At 38.0% G+C, this 13,251-nt stretch overlaps 1 protein-coding gene across 1 annotated transcript in view; it reads left to right on the top strand.

Moving 5' to 3' along the window:
- PDE1C (phosphodiesterase 1C) overlaps positions 1-13,251 on the top strand; it is a 249,684-nt gene that overhangs the window by 167,137 nt on the left and 69,296 nt on the right. Inside the window, exons 8-9 of the mRNA XM_023532039.1 lie at positions 6,517-6,617; positions 9,090-9,218. Coding sequence (XP_023387807.1) covers positions 6,517-6,617; positions 9,090-9,218 — 230 coding nt within the window. The remainder of the gene's footprint in view (positions 1-6,516; positions 6,618-9,089; positions 9,219-13,251) is intronic.

Here is a 13,251-nt window from a genome sequence, read left to right as displayed (position 1 = left end):
TGGAAGAAAATGAAATGAGTGTAGAGTTCTGGAAATAGATCAGGGATAGGCACGTGGATCAGGCAATGGGCATATCAATATCACATCAGACACAGAACCGGATGAGAATATCTAAAGAGAGCATGTGGCTGGAGAAGGAGGCGGTGCTCTGCCGTGACTCCTGGAGCAGTCCAAAGTTTAAAATGAAGGTAAAGAATTAGAGTCAGCAGTAGTAACTAAAAAGGAGTACGGAGACATGGAAGCCAGAAAAAGACAGTGCTTCAAACGAGAATGGTAAATCGTGTGGGACGTGACAAAAAGTCAAGTACGATGAAGACAGAGAAGTAAGTAATCACTGCCTTAGGCAACGTGGAAGCCTTTGGTGCCCTTGACATGAACAGTCCCAGTGGTCTGGGAAGGATGGAACACTGACTAGAGTATAATGGAGAAAGAATTGCAGGGGGAAAGGTGAGGACATGTCTACAGACGACAACAGTACAGGGAAAATCGCTCGGTTCGAAAAATGTTTTGGGGACAGTTGTTCATTTGGAAAACATGATGCTTTTGTCCTACCTCCAATCGTTCATCAAATATCAGATGAAATAATTAAAGATGTGAGTATAAAAATAAAAATTCGATCATAATAGAAAAAATAGGAGAATGTATTTAAACCTTGAAAAAAGAAATTCTTTCTTAAGTAAGCCTCAAAACACAAAAGTTATGTAACAAAATATTGATTAATTTGACTATATTAAAATTAAAACTGTAGGATAAAAAACATCATCATAATGAAGTACTTGAGGAAAATATATAGAGAACAAGGACTAAGATCCAGATTATATAAATAAATCAACCAACGAGAAAATGACACAAATTCAGTAGAAACATAGGAGGAAATTCATTATCAGAGTTAAGATTGCCTTGTCATAAAGTGTCTGTCATGAAAGAATATAATTCACATGTCGAGTCCTAAATCCCAGTGCCTCAGAATGTGGCAGTATTTGGAGACAGGGCCTTTAAAGAGGTAATTATGGTAAAATGAGGTCCTTTTACGGTTGGGCCCTAATCCAATATGACCGGTGTCCTTATAAGAAGAGGAGATGAAGGCACAGACACGCACATGCACAGAGGAAGACCATGTGAGGACACAGCAAGAAGGTGGCCGTCTGCAAGCTGGGAAGGGAGTTCTCAGCACAAACTCACCCTGCCAGAACCTTGATCTTGCACTTGTAGCCTCCAGAACTGTGAGAAAAGAAGTTTCTGTTATTTCAGCTGCCTCGTCTATGGCCTTTTGTTACACCAGCCCTAGTAAACAAATGTAGAAGCTGAGCCAGGGTTGGGTCCCAGGTGTGACCTCTAGGGCCATGTGTTTCAATATATAGCCATGCTTCTGTGATGCCAGTGGCCAAAAAGGAGCCACGATAGTCTTACACCTCAGTGGCCTCATGTGATACTTCGGAACATTGTAATGAGGATCAAAATAGATGTGAAAATGTACTTCGGACTCATCTATTCAACATGTATTTAGTTAGTGCTTACTGTATATAGCGTACTATGGAGATGTGAAGGTGAATCATACACAGTCTTTTTTAGCCCTGAAGAAAAGCTCCCAAGCATTTACGCTCTTGCAAGTTGTCATGAACATAAATGTCATATCGTAGCAGCCAATGATCATTATGTACCACATACTGTTCTTAAGTGAGCTCATTTGCCATTGAATTTTCATTATCAATTCAGGCCATATTCAGAATAATTCTTAAATATAGAAACTACTTCCCGCCCACTCTGTCTTGGAAATGCAGCTGAAAACAAACTGCTTTCATCGCAAGCTCACAAAAACAGTGGGGAGCATTCTGATGAATGGAGAACATATTGTGACTCTAACCTTTCATTACAAACCGAGAGGGGGAGCATGCTTTAAATCATTTTAGTTTTATAAACTGTAAGACACGTAGAGAATCAAAACATCCCATTGACAAAGTGATGTCTGGGCCTCAACATCAACTTACTGCGATCTGTTTTTATTACTCATTATTGCTTAACTTGGATGCCTAGAAGATGCTTCAATCTCTTCAGATTTATTTTGCTCACTCGTAAGAGAACAATCTTTGAACAGAATTAGATTGAAGAGTTGTTGATTGAATAGCTAGGAATCAGACTCTGAACTCTAGTCTGCTTTTGATTTAGGTCAAGAGTCCAAACTCCAAAGGTGACCTTGGCCCCTTCATTGCTTTTGTTGGGCGAGGTGCCATTCATTTTTCTCTTCTTTTCTTTTCTTTTTTTTTAAGAAGAGAGAAACTGTGTCTCTTGTTCTTTTGATCGGATATGACGTCATCATATTTGTAAGGGAAACACTGAGGACAGCTAAGTGGCCTCCTGGTGGAAGAGTGCTGAGTAATTTTATTAGGGTTTGTAGTCAGCAGAGTTCTGACCTGCATGACCGTTGCCTTCTGGTTTCATACTCGTTAACGTGCTACGTTATATGGCAAAAGGGACTTGGCAGATACAATGAAAGTTACTAATCAGAGAACCTTAAAATAGGGAGATTATCCTGGATTCTCCAAGTGGGCCTAATATAATCACTTGAGCACTTAACAGACAAGAAGTATGTAGACGTGAGAGGAGGGTGCGATCAGCCATTGCTAACTTGAACATGGAGGGTGTCAAGTGGAAAGTGTGTGAAGGAAATGAATCCACTAATGCCTTGAAAGTACCTGGAAACAGACTTTTCCCACAGAGCTTCAGAAAGGAACGCGCCTTGATTTCGGCCTTGTGAGGTCCAGCCACACCGTGATGCCTTTTGAATTCCACAGTTGTGCACCAATAAATGGGAGGGGATCTTTTTTAAAAAAAAAAAAAAAATTAATTAATTAATTAAATTGAAGAAATGATTTAAATTTTTTTTTTTTTCCAGGAGTGGACCTTTAAGCCTTAAGTTTGTGATAATTTGTTAAGACAGCAATAGAAAACTAATATAGGGGTGGGAGCAGATCGCTAAAGAAACTCTGTCGTTCACATGTCAGAGTCTCAATTTTCTAATATTTTCTTTAGCAGCGGGAAGTTGCCATGCCTTTTGCCTTCAGTTTCCACTGCCTCCCCTTCCTCCGTCTGCCCCTGTGCATATACATACGCATGGCTTGCACCTTCTGTCACACACAAGGCCACCATTACCACCGGTTGTCAAGGCCTCCCTGTCATTGAATTAGTTGTGACACTCATATTTTGTAGGTAGTAAAATACCGACAGAGTCCGTGGCTCGTACCTTGTCGCAGTTTGATAAATCTGGAGTAATATTCATGTGGGACTTAAATTTCTGACTTCTTATGGGTTGTCATAAAACCATGTGGGTTCATAGTAATTAACTTGGAAAAAGCAAGGAAATATGAGCTGTATTAGAATATGAAGCTCAATTTCCCTCAAAATAGCTTTTCCCACTTTCTCTGTTCCTGTTAATGATGTCATCTAATACCACCCCCACTGTTTCTGCCACTCAGGCTAGGAGTGTTGGGGTCATCTTTAATTCATCGTTCTCCTTGATGGCAGCCTCTGTCTGCTCCGCTCATTCAGTTAATCGCTAAGCCATGGGGAGTCTACCTCCTCACCGCCTATACATCCTGTAAAGATTCTCTTATCCCAAAACACGGCTCTGATTTCTCCCTCTCCGTGGTGTGCTAACCATAGTACCCCCTTGCCTGTAAATTTCACTGCCTGTTGAATCTGGTTTATGTTCCTCACCTGGCTTTTAATGCCTGAGATAACAAGGCCCTAATGAGCCCTGACGCCCACTCCGCCGCCGGGAATCAAGTCCTTTCTCGCAGCGAGTCAGCTTTCGCCACTGGGACTTGCTCATCGATCGTTCTTCTGAACATTTCCACTTCCATCTTCTGCTCCGTCCAATCTTCAAGGCCCTTCTTAAATGTCCCTCGTGCGTGAAGCTATTTCCCTTCCTCTCTCCCTCCCTCCCTCCTTCCCACCCTCCTTTCCTCCTCATTATCCTTCCCTCCCCTGCCTCCTCCTTCTTTTGTCAGATACCATCTCTCTCTTCCCTTATCCTCAAACAGCAAAACTGATTCTAAGCATCCACAGAGGTTGTTGAAAGCCAGGGTGTTACAATGAGTGTTAAAGGTGATGGTTTTACTTTTGTTGTTGTTGTAGGTTTGTTAATAATCATTTGTTGTTTTGGTGTATGTTAGGAGTGGGTTATACCTAAGATAGGATTTTGTTAGTATTTTGGGTAAGGGAGGAATTTACGCTGGTATTTGTAACATGAGAACTGTAATTATGTAGTTTTTTAGACACCTTCTGCTGGTGGGGCTGATGCTCTGTGATTCAGATTCGTTTAGATGGTATGCTGTCTCTCATTCACAATCTTATTTTAAAATGTTAAATTAACTTTGACTGAGCTTGGAGAAGAGAGTGGGTAGTGGGTATCAGGGCAGATGGGTGGTGGGTGGGGACAGGGTGTTGGGGAAGAAAAGAAAGGCATTGCTAAAATGGAAAAAAATATGTATGGAAAATATCAAGGAAAATGTGTACTATAAAATTATACCTATATCGTTTTACACAAAATTGAGTAAACACATGAACAGTGACTCAAAGGAAATAAGATTTAGAGATTATGAGTAGGAACTCTGGAGTGATGTCGTGTGGCTTGTCAAACCTTGGTTAAGTTACTGAACCTCTCCAGCCTCAGTTTCTTCATCTGTAAAATGGGGAGTTGTGTGTTTTGCGCAAGTTTTTATGTGTAAACAGGCCTGACACGAGTGAGCTCCCCAAGAGTTAACCCTGAGGGGGAGGCCCCTCGCTACTTTCAGGATGGGTTTTGCAGCTTCATTTTTCTTCTAATTTTTACTTATTTTACCCATCTCTTTTTCATTTAATTTTGTTTGTTTTTCATCTTAGTCTGTTTTCACTTTATGTCTTTCTGGTCCTAGTACATCAATTTATATTTCCGAGGCATATTATGAAGGATGCCAAAAAATTTCTTGACGTTTCATGCTGGATTTTGCTAGAAATCATATTCTAAAGCATAGTTTTCCCCTTCCCCCACTCCGAGTTATTACTATGCTTATTTTTTTCCCTAACTATGAAGTCTCTTTTTCATGGGTTGTATGTAGTTTGTTTATTTCTTTTTCCCTTAGCCATCCTCAAGTAATAATTCTCAGGAAATTTCTTAGATGAAACCCCAAATTAGTCGTTAAATGGAAAAAAAATTAAAGTGAGAATTATTAAAAATTGATCTGTTCATTTAAAAATCATTTTGTGTTGACTTAAGTCTAATAAATGTATTTTATTTACTAATCTTTAATTCAGACCCCAGGCTGCTTTCTGAATTCTGCTGACCTGGGTACTCATATTTGTCTAGTATTAACCCTGCACATCTAAGATTTCTAGTTTCATTTCTTCAGGGTGTCATAGAAACTTAAAGGTACTCATGAAGCAAACCGAGTGCAGACTCTATCTATATTTTTATAATTGTTTTCTACTCTTTCACAGTTGTCACAGCTATTTTGACAACAGTTCTTTTAGTGATTGCTTTAAGGCATTAAACTTGGGTTCTGTGGACATAATTCCACTTTTGTGTTCATATTTTATTTGTTTATATCATATGTAATTAGGATAAGTGCAGTTTGTCAAAACAGTGTTTGTAATAAACCACACTGAAACTTGTAAGCATCAGTTCAACTAGTAACCAAAGTGAGTAGAGGGCACCGAAGGGCAAGCGAACAGCCATGGGTGTTCTAGCATGTGGGCATTGAGTAGGGTGGTTTACAGAGGGACGAGAGGCATCAGTGAATTCAGAGAGTCTCTGAAATGGAAGTCAGTTAAGAAAGCTTCAAACACAGCTGTTCTCGCACACTGGCATGCATCAGAATTATCTGGGCGGCTTGGGGAAACACAGGTTGGTGGACCACAACCCAGAGTCTCTGTTTCAATGGGATTGGGTGGGATTTGCAGTTCTAACATGCTTCCAGGTGGTGCCAACTCTACTGGTCCAGGCAACACACTTTGAGGACCATTGAACCACAGCCAGTTTTGGTGGTGTGGGTGGGGACAGGTCTCTTCCAACGTTAGCATGCATAGGGAGGAAGGCCAGGTGTTATCTTTCCATCTGCCTCTACCTGTCCACCTTCTGGCACATAGGCATTAGGTTTTCTGTTACTCTTAGTTCTTATGCTATTGTATTAAAATTTTATATATATTTTTCAGTATCTAACTAGGAACTTTATTTGGAATTTGAGAGAGGATGCAGTGAGTCTTTTAAAGTCTGCATGTTCATTATTTTTTGCTTCCTTGAGAAAAATAAAACTCCTCTTTAGATGTTTCCACCTTGCTGGGCATGCTGTTTTCAAATCACATGTCCCCTAGTGTCCTCACAGAAGAAAAAAACCCTATTTCTGTTTGTCAGAAAACATGTGTTTGGTGATAGCTTGGCAGCTGCAGGGTGGAAAGGCAGAAATGTGGGTGTGTTGTCAGCAAGCTGAAGACTTTGACGAAGAGACAGATGATCTGATTGCTCTGTAATCTCCCTTTCAGAACTGGCTGACGGAGCTGGAGATTTTTGCTATAATCTTCTCAGCTGCCATCCATGACTATGAGCACACCGGAACCACCAACAATTTCCACATTCAGACCCGGTGAGGACGTTGAAGTGTTTGGAGAAGAGGCAAGAGGGGGCAGGGGTAGAGTTTTATAAGCTGGAAGGGTGTAGTCACCTTTCTTTTGCATGTTTGCTTTATTTTGAGTTTCTGAAAAAAAATGAACTTTTAAACAAAAGATCAGCCTGGTCAGCTTCGATCAAGAAGCCATCTGCTCCTAATTCTCATATTTTATTCACATCTAATCTGGAACTTTTTTTTTTCTATACTAACAGTAGCTATTTGTTATTTATGTATGTACTATGCGTACTCTACCTATTTTTAATGGAGATGGAACGGTTTATGTAGAGGTGAGGATGGGCAAAGATTGGAGTGTTTCTGTTGACATGAACAATAACCGAGCCTTCTTACCCTCTGATCTCTGGGATTCTGGCGATGCTCTTGTCCTTCTTCCTGATTCATCTGTGTTTTGCTCAGTGTTTGCATCCCTCCCTGGCACAGGGCTTAAGGAGCTAGGTTGTCTCATGTAGGCCACTTTCACCGTGGGCTACCTATGCACCCTCCCTCATGAATTGCACAGGTAAATGCTGACTTCTGTGGGGAGGGTATTAATTATGGGTCCAAGTGCTCTACTCTGAACCTCTGGACTATAGCAGACAGCTCCAATCAGTTTGGTACTTTTTCTTACTAGCTACAGATGTTAGTATTCCTTTCAGCACAGAATTCCAGGCGAGCAGTACCAATGGTTAGTTCCATTTAAGATGAAACCTTGCCTGCCCTCTCCTGCACTAAGAACTTATTTTCTCTTAAGACATTGATGTGGAACTGGAGAGAATCTGACAGATTCTCTCAGGGTTAACTGGGCTTTGACATAGGAACCAAAAGAAGCTAGTGTTTGGGGAGAGGTGGCGAGGCAAAGAGAAAGCATACAGTGGAGAGAGGCGAGAGTTTAACACTAAATAAATACTCGCTGATTTCACTTGAAAAAGCAGGTGCACACTTCAGATCGGTTCGTGTTCATAAATCAATCCACATGTATTTAATGAACCCAACACTTAATTATGGCGGACACAAAAGAAGATGATATCGTCCGATCTGTGTTCAGAAGGGGAAGTTCAATAGAATGAAAGTTGACAAAAGGACGGAAGCCATTCTCTTCATTTACTGCCTCCTCCCTCCTCACAGAGCGTGGTCTCAGTGGCTGCAAAACAGCCTTTTGTAGTTCTGTTGCAAGGTCCTTAAACACAGAGAATTCCACAGAGCAGCTTTGTGGAGTGGATATCCACGAGTGGGTCTTTGGCTCTGAGGACAGAGAAGGCGGTGAACAGCACCCACTGAGGAAGAGAGGTGGGGGGCCAACTGTTCATGGATCTTGGCTAGACACCAACATCAGAACCCCGTCGCCATGCAGAGGAAATGGCTTAATTACAGGAATTTGAAAATGGCTTAATGTCACACAATACACAAATTGGTGCCTTACTTGGCTAACAGGTATTAGATCAGATCTTTTACCTCAAAATTTGCATGTTTTGTGTTCTCACCATAGGAGTGGGTTTCAGTGAGGCTTGGTTTACCATGAAATATAAACACTGGCCTTCTTTAACAGAGCTTTAAAGCATCTTAGCCTGTGTGCTCCCCATTCAGAAAACTAAGTCTGCGACCAAGTTCTTTGTTGTTTTGATGGTATGCTAAGTCTAACACTTTAAAAGCATGCTAGACAAATTCCAAAGTTTGGCCAATGACAAACAGAAGTTATCTTGGGGAGGCACGGCCCAGCTGTCAGGCGATCTCACCCCCATTCCAGCCCTGACACTTAGCCACCATGGGGCTCTTTACATCCCTGAGACTCACTTTACATCCCTGGGACGCATCTTCCTTGATGAAAAACAAATAAGATGTAATAATTTAGGATTTCACTAAATTAAGCATATTGAAATGGTATACAGCTTTGTGTTTGGTGTCATTCAGCTGTGGAATGGTCTTTGTGAAAGTGACTAACAATTGTCACGTAATTTTTATATTCTTTACTCTCAATTTTCCATGTATTGCTTCTATATGGCAAAAGTTTAAGATTAAGATACTACCAGAGGAACTTGCAAACTGTACTTGCCAGGTGGCATGTGTTCAGAGAATTATAGCTAAAATAAATTCTTTTATTGAGTAAAAATTAAGTTGTTCCAGAAAATATAAAGAAGTTTGATTTGACCCACATTTTAAAAAAAATTACTTTTGCTACTAGTACAGATAATTGAGATCTGATTAAAAAAGTTTTTAGAGAGTTCTGTGGTTAGATATCACATATTTTACCTCTACATAGTGATATTAAAATGCCCTACATATATCAATTGATAATTTGCAGTGTTTTCGCTTTTTGGTTAATATGAATGGCATGGAGGTAAAGATAATTGCTAAACACAGGAAAAAGAGATGATACCTTCTAGCTTGAGAGAGTTACCTGAAAAATCTCAACCATTTAACATCCTAAATTACTTCACTTGGCTTCTTGTTCAGGTCCGACCCAGCTATTCTGTACAACGATAGGTCTGTATTGGAAAATCACCATTTAAGTGCAGCTTATCGGCTTCTTCAAGAGGATGAGGAAATGAATATTTTGATCAACCTCTCAAAGGATGACTGGAGGTAAGTATGAGACAAGGGAGAGATCTGGAGGCCAGGAAAGGAACTGTGAGGAGAGATGAAGTATGCTGCTTTGAAGAAATCCATTAACTGAAAGATAACATGTTAGTATTCTGTGTCTTTGAGGGAAAACAGTTTTAATATCCAACATATTCTGTTGGACACATAAGTGCATTTGACTCTTTAGGACCTTTGTAAATTAATGTTTTACCAGGTATTTACCTTATTTTGAAGTGGAATAATATGGAATTCCACTTTCAATAAGCCAGATTAGCTGCTAATAAACCAATCCTCTTGCAAATAACAACTATAAACTATAGACAAAATACAAACGAACACACACAACCACCAATGATTTGAGGGCTCTAGAGAAGGAACAAAATCAGACAAGTTTTGAAGGGGTGTCAATAGAGGAAAATATGCTTATAATAAAATGCAGTAAAATTTAAGCAGTGAAATCAAACTATAAACAAGAACAAATAAAAATTTTAGAACTGAAAAATATTTAAATTGAAAATTTACTGCATTGGCTTAGTAGCACGTTGAAGGAGACAGAATAATCAGTTCAGAAAATATCAATCAGTACTATCCAATTTGAAGAAGTAGGAGAAAAAGATTTTTAAAAATGAGCAGCTTAGGAACCTGTGAGACAATTTCAGGTGGTCAAACATAAGGACAGTTGGATTCTCAGAAAGAGAAGACAGAGAGAATGGGGCAAAAGAAATATTTGAAGAAATAATAGTTGGAAACTTACCAAATATGGTGAAAGATGTATATTTATAGCTTAAAGAAGCTCAGCAAACGTAAAACAGGACAAATTCAAAGAAAAACACACCTACACACTTAGTCAAACTACCAAGAGTCAAAGATAAAATTAGAGAAAAATGACACATTATATTCAGGGGAGTAATTTGAATTACAGTAGGTTTTTCGTCAGAAGTCATGGAGGACAGAAGACAATGGAATAACACCTTTAAAGTGCTAAAAGAAAAAAATGTTGATACAAAATGCTACATCCTGCGAAAATATTCTTAAATAATGAAGATGTCATAACATTATTTTCAAATAATGGAAAAACACAGAACTTTATCACTAGCAGAGCTGCATTATGAGAAATGATAAAGTTCTTTAGGTAGAAGTAAACTACTATAATAAATTTATAATAAATCTCTTTCTATATATGTGTATATCCAATTGTTTCTGTTTCTCTGGGGAAATCTAATACATAAGATTTATCCCAGGAATGCAAGGTTAGTTCAGCATTTATATTAAAAAAACAAACAAACAAACAACAGAAAGCATATGATCATTTCAATAGATGCATAAAAAGCATTTGACAAAATTCGACACTCATTCATGATAAAAATTCTCAGCAAACTAGAAACAGAAGAGAATGACCTCAACTTGATAAAGGAACCCTGTGAGAAGCCACGGTCTAACGTCATGTTTTAGTGAAAAACTGAAAGCTTTTTCCCAAGATTGGGAACAAGACAATACCTGATCTTATCTCATCAATACTGTAAGATGTCCATATTAGCCAATGACTGGATTACCTAAGTAGACTATCTTAAGAATCTGTAAAGAAGCTGCTGGAACTAATAACAAATCTTGCAAGGTTACAGAATATAAGGTTAATGTACAAATATATATACAGTTGACCTTTGAATAATGTGGGTTTAAACTGTGTAGGTCCACTTACATGTACTTTTTTTCAATAAATACTGTAAATGTATTTTCCGTATTTTCTTAATAACATTTTCTTTAGTTTGCTTCATTATAAGAATTGAGTATATAATACATATATATAAAACGTGTTACTTGACTATGTTATTGGTAAGGCTTCTGGTCAACTGCAGGCTATTAGTAGTTAAGTTTTTGTTGAGTCAAAAGTAATATACAGATTTTACATTGTTGGGAGGGGGTGGTGGTGCTCCTAACGCTTGCATTGTTCAAGAGTCAACTGTATATAGACGAACAGCAAACTACTAGAAAATGAAATAAAAATTATTTTACAATAGCAACAAAAATATGCAATACCTTGTAGTAACTTTAAAAAACAAGTATAACTCTTTTTCGCCAAAAGACTACAGAACATTACTGATTAAAGAAAACCTAAGTGAATTGAGAGCTGTACTGTTGTCATGTAGTGGAATGCTCAGTATTGTAAAGATGGCAAGTCTTCCCAAATATCTATAGATTCAGCAAAACCTCGATCAAAATTCCAGCAGAATCATGTTGAAATTGGAAGGTTATTCTAAGCTTTCTATAGTAATGCAAACAAGACAATCATAAATAAGAACAAAGTTAAAAAATCCACACTACCTGATGTCAAAACATACTATAAGGCGACAGTAATCAAAACAGTGTTTTCTTAGTGAAAGGACAGATATATAGATCCATGGAACAGAATTGAGAGTTCATAAATTAATTCTTCATTGATATATGACAAAGGGGCCAACGTAGTTCAGTGGGGAAATAAAAGTCTATTCAACAAATTGTGTTGGAACAAATGGATATCCGTATAGAAAAAAATAACTTTGACACTTACCTCATACCATACTCAAAAGTTAATTCAAAACTGATTATAGACCCAAACGTAATAGCTTAAAATAGTAAGACTTCTGGAAGAAAATAAAGCAGTCTTTGGAGGAGGTGGAGTTTTCTCAGATAGGATCCAAAAAGCATGAAACATTAAAAAAAATTGATAAATTATACTTTATCAAAGTTAAAAACTTTTGCTCTTTGTTAAGACAGTGTAAAAAAGAAAAAAGCAAGCCAAGAAGTGGGAAAAATTATTCACTGCATGTGTATCTTACACAGGATCTGTATCTAGAATATATAAAGTACTTTTATAATTCAATAATAAGACAAACCACCCACTTTTAAAAAGTGAAAGGTTCTAAACAGACATCTCCCTGAAAAAGGTTATACAAATGGCCTATAAATAGATGAAAAGTTGCCTGATATCATTAGTTATAAAAGAAATACAAATTGAAACCACAAGGAGATTTCCTTCATATGCATTCCTTAGAATGGCTGAAATTAAAGACTGGCAGTAGTGGAGAAGACAAACATATAGAAAAACAAACTTTCATACACTGAGGATCAAAATGTAAAGTGAAACAACCACTTTGAACAATCTTTCACAGTTCTTCTAAACACTGAGTTATCTTATAAACCTGCCATTCTAATCCTATGTATTTACCCGAGAGGTATGAAACATATATCCACACACAGACTTGTATATGAATAATCATCACAGCTTTACTCCTAAGAGCTCCACACTAGAATCTAATAACCCAAATGTTCATTAGCTGTTGAATGGATAATTGGGTACTCACACAACAGAATATCACTTAGTACTATATGTGTGTACCTACATATATCTGCATACACATATGTCTGCTTTATGTCTCTAGATCATTTGCATTTTTTAGTTGTGTGTGTGTGTGTGTGTGTGTGTGTGTGTGTATAATAAAACTAGAAAATGCAAATGATCTAGAGACATAAAGCATATCAAAAGCTGCCTGGAGCCAGTTGGTTTGAAGTTGGGTTGAACTGCAAAGGGGTTGGAGGGTGGTGGAAATGTTCCGTATCAGACTGTGGTAGTGTTTTCAAAAGCTTAAGCCTAGTTAACTGGTTAGACTCATTGACTTGTGCAGCTTATATGGAAACAGTTAATTCCATGTAATTCTATCGCAGTGAGGTTGTTGGAGACGGTCGATTTTAGAGCTGAAACACCTATATCCAAAGTGTAATATGGATTATCGGTCTGCCTCCTCAGATTATTTTCAAATTAATTTTTTTCTAAAACTTTAAATTCAGTTGAGAAAGGAATGCTTTACTACACTTTCACCTTCGTTAGAATTTTTCCCGAGTTAATTTTCCAAATGATATTTTCATTCTACGTGTTATATTCCTCATAAATGATTTTCTTAATCCTTAACCTTCATTAACTCTTCATTAAAAAAGCCCATCTAAAAGGCTCAAGTTAGATTAGAAATACCATAACTAATTACCTGATTTTGATTAGAAG

This window comes from Pteropus vampyrus, unplaced genomic scaffold, assembly GCF_000151845.1.
Source record: "Pteropus vampyrus isolate Shadow unplaced genomic scaffold, Pvam_2.0 Scaffold75, whole genome shotgun sequence".
NCBI lineage: Eukaryota > Metazoa > Chordata > Mammalia > Chiroptera > Pteropodidae > Pteropus > Pteropus vampyrus.
This window is presented reverse-complemented; position numbering and strand designations above follow the sequence as displayed.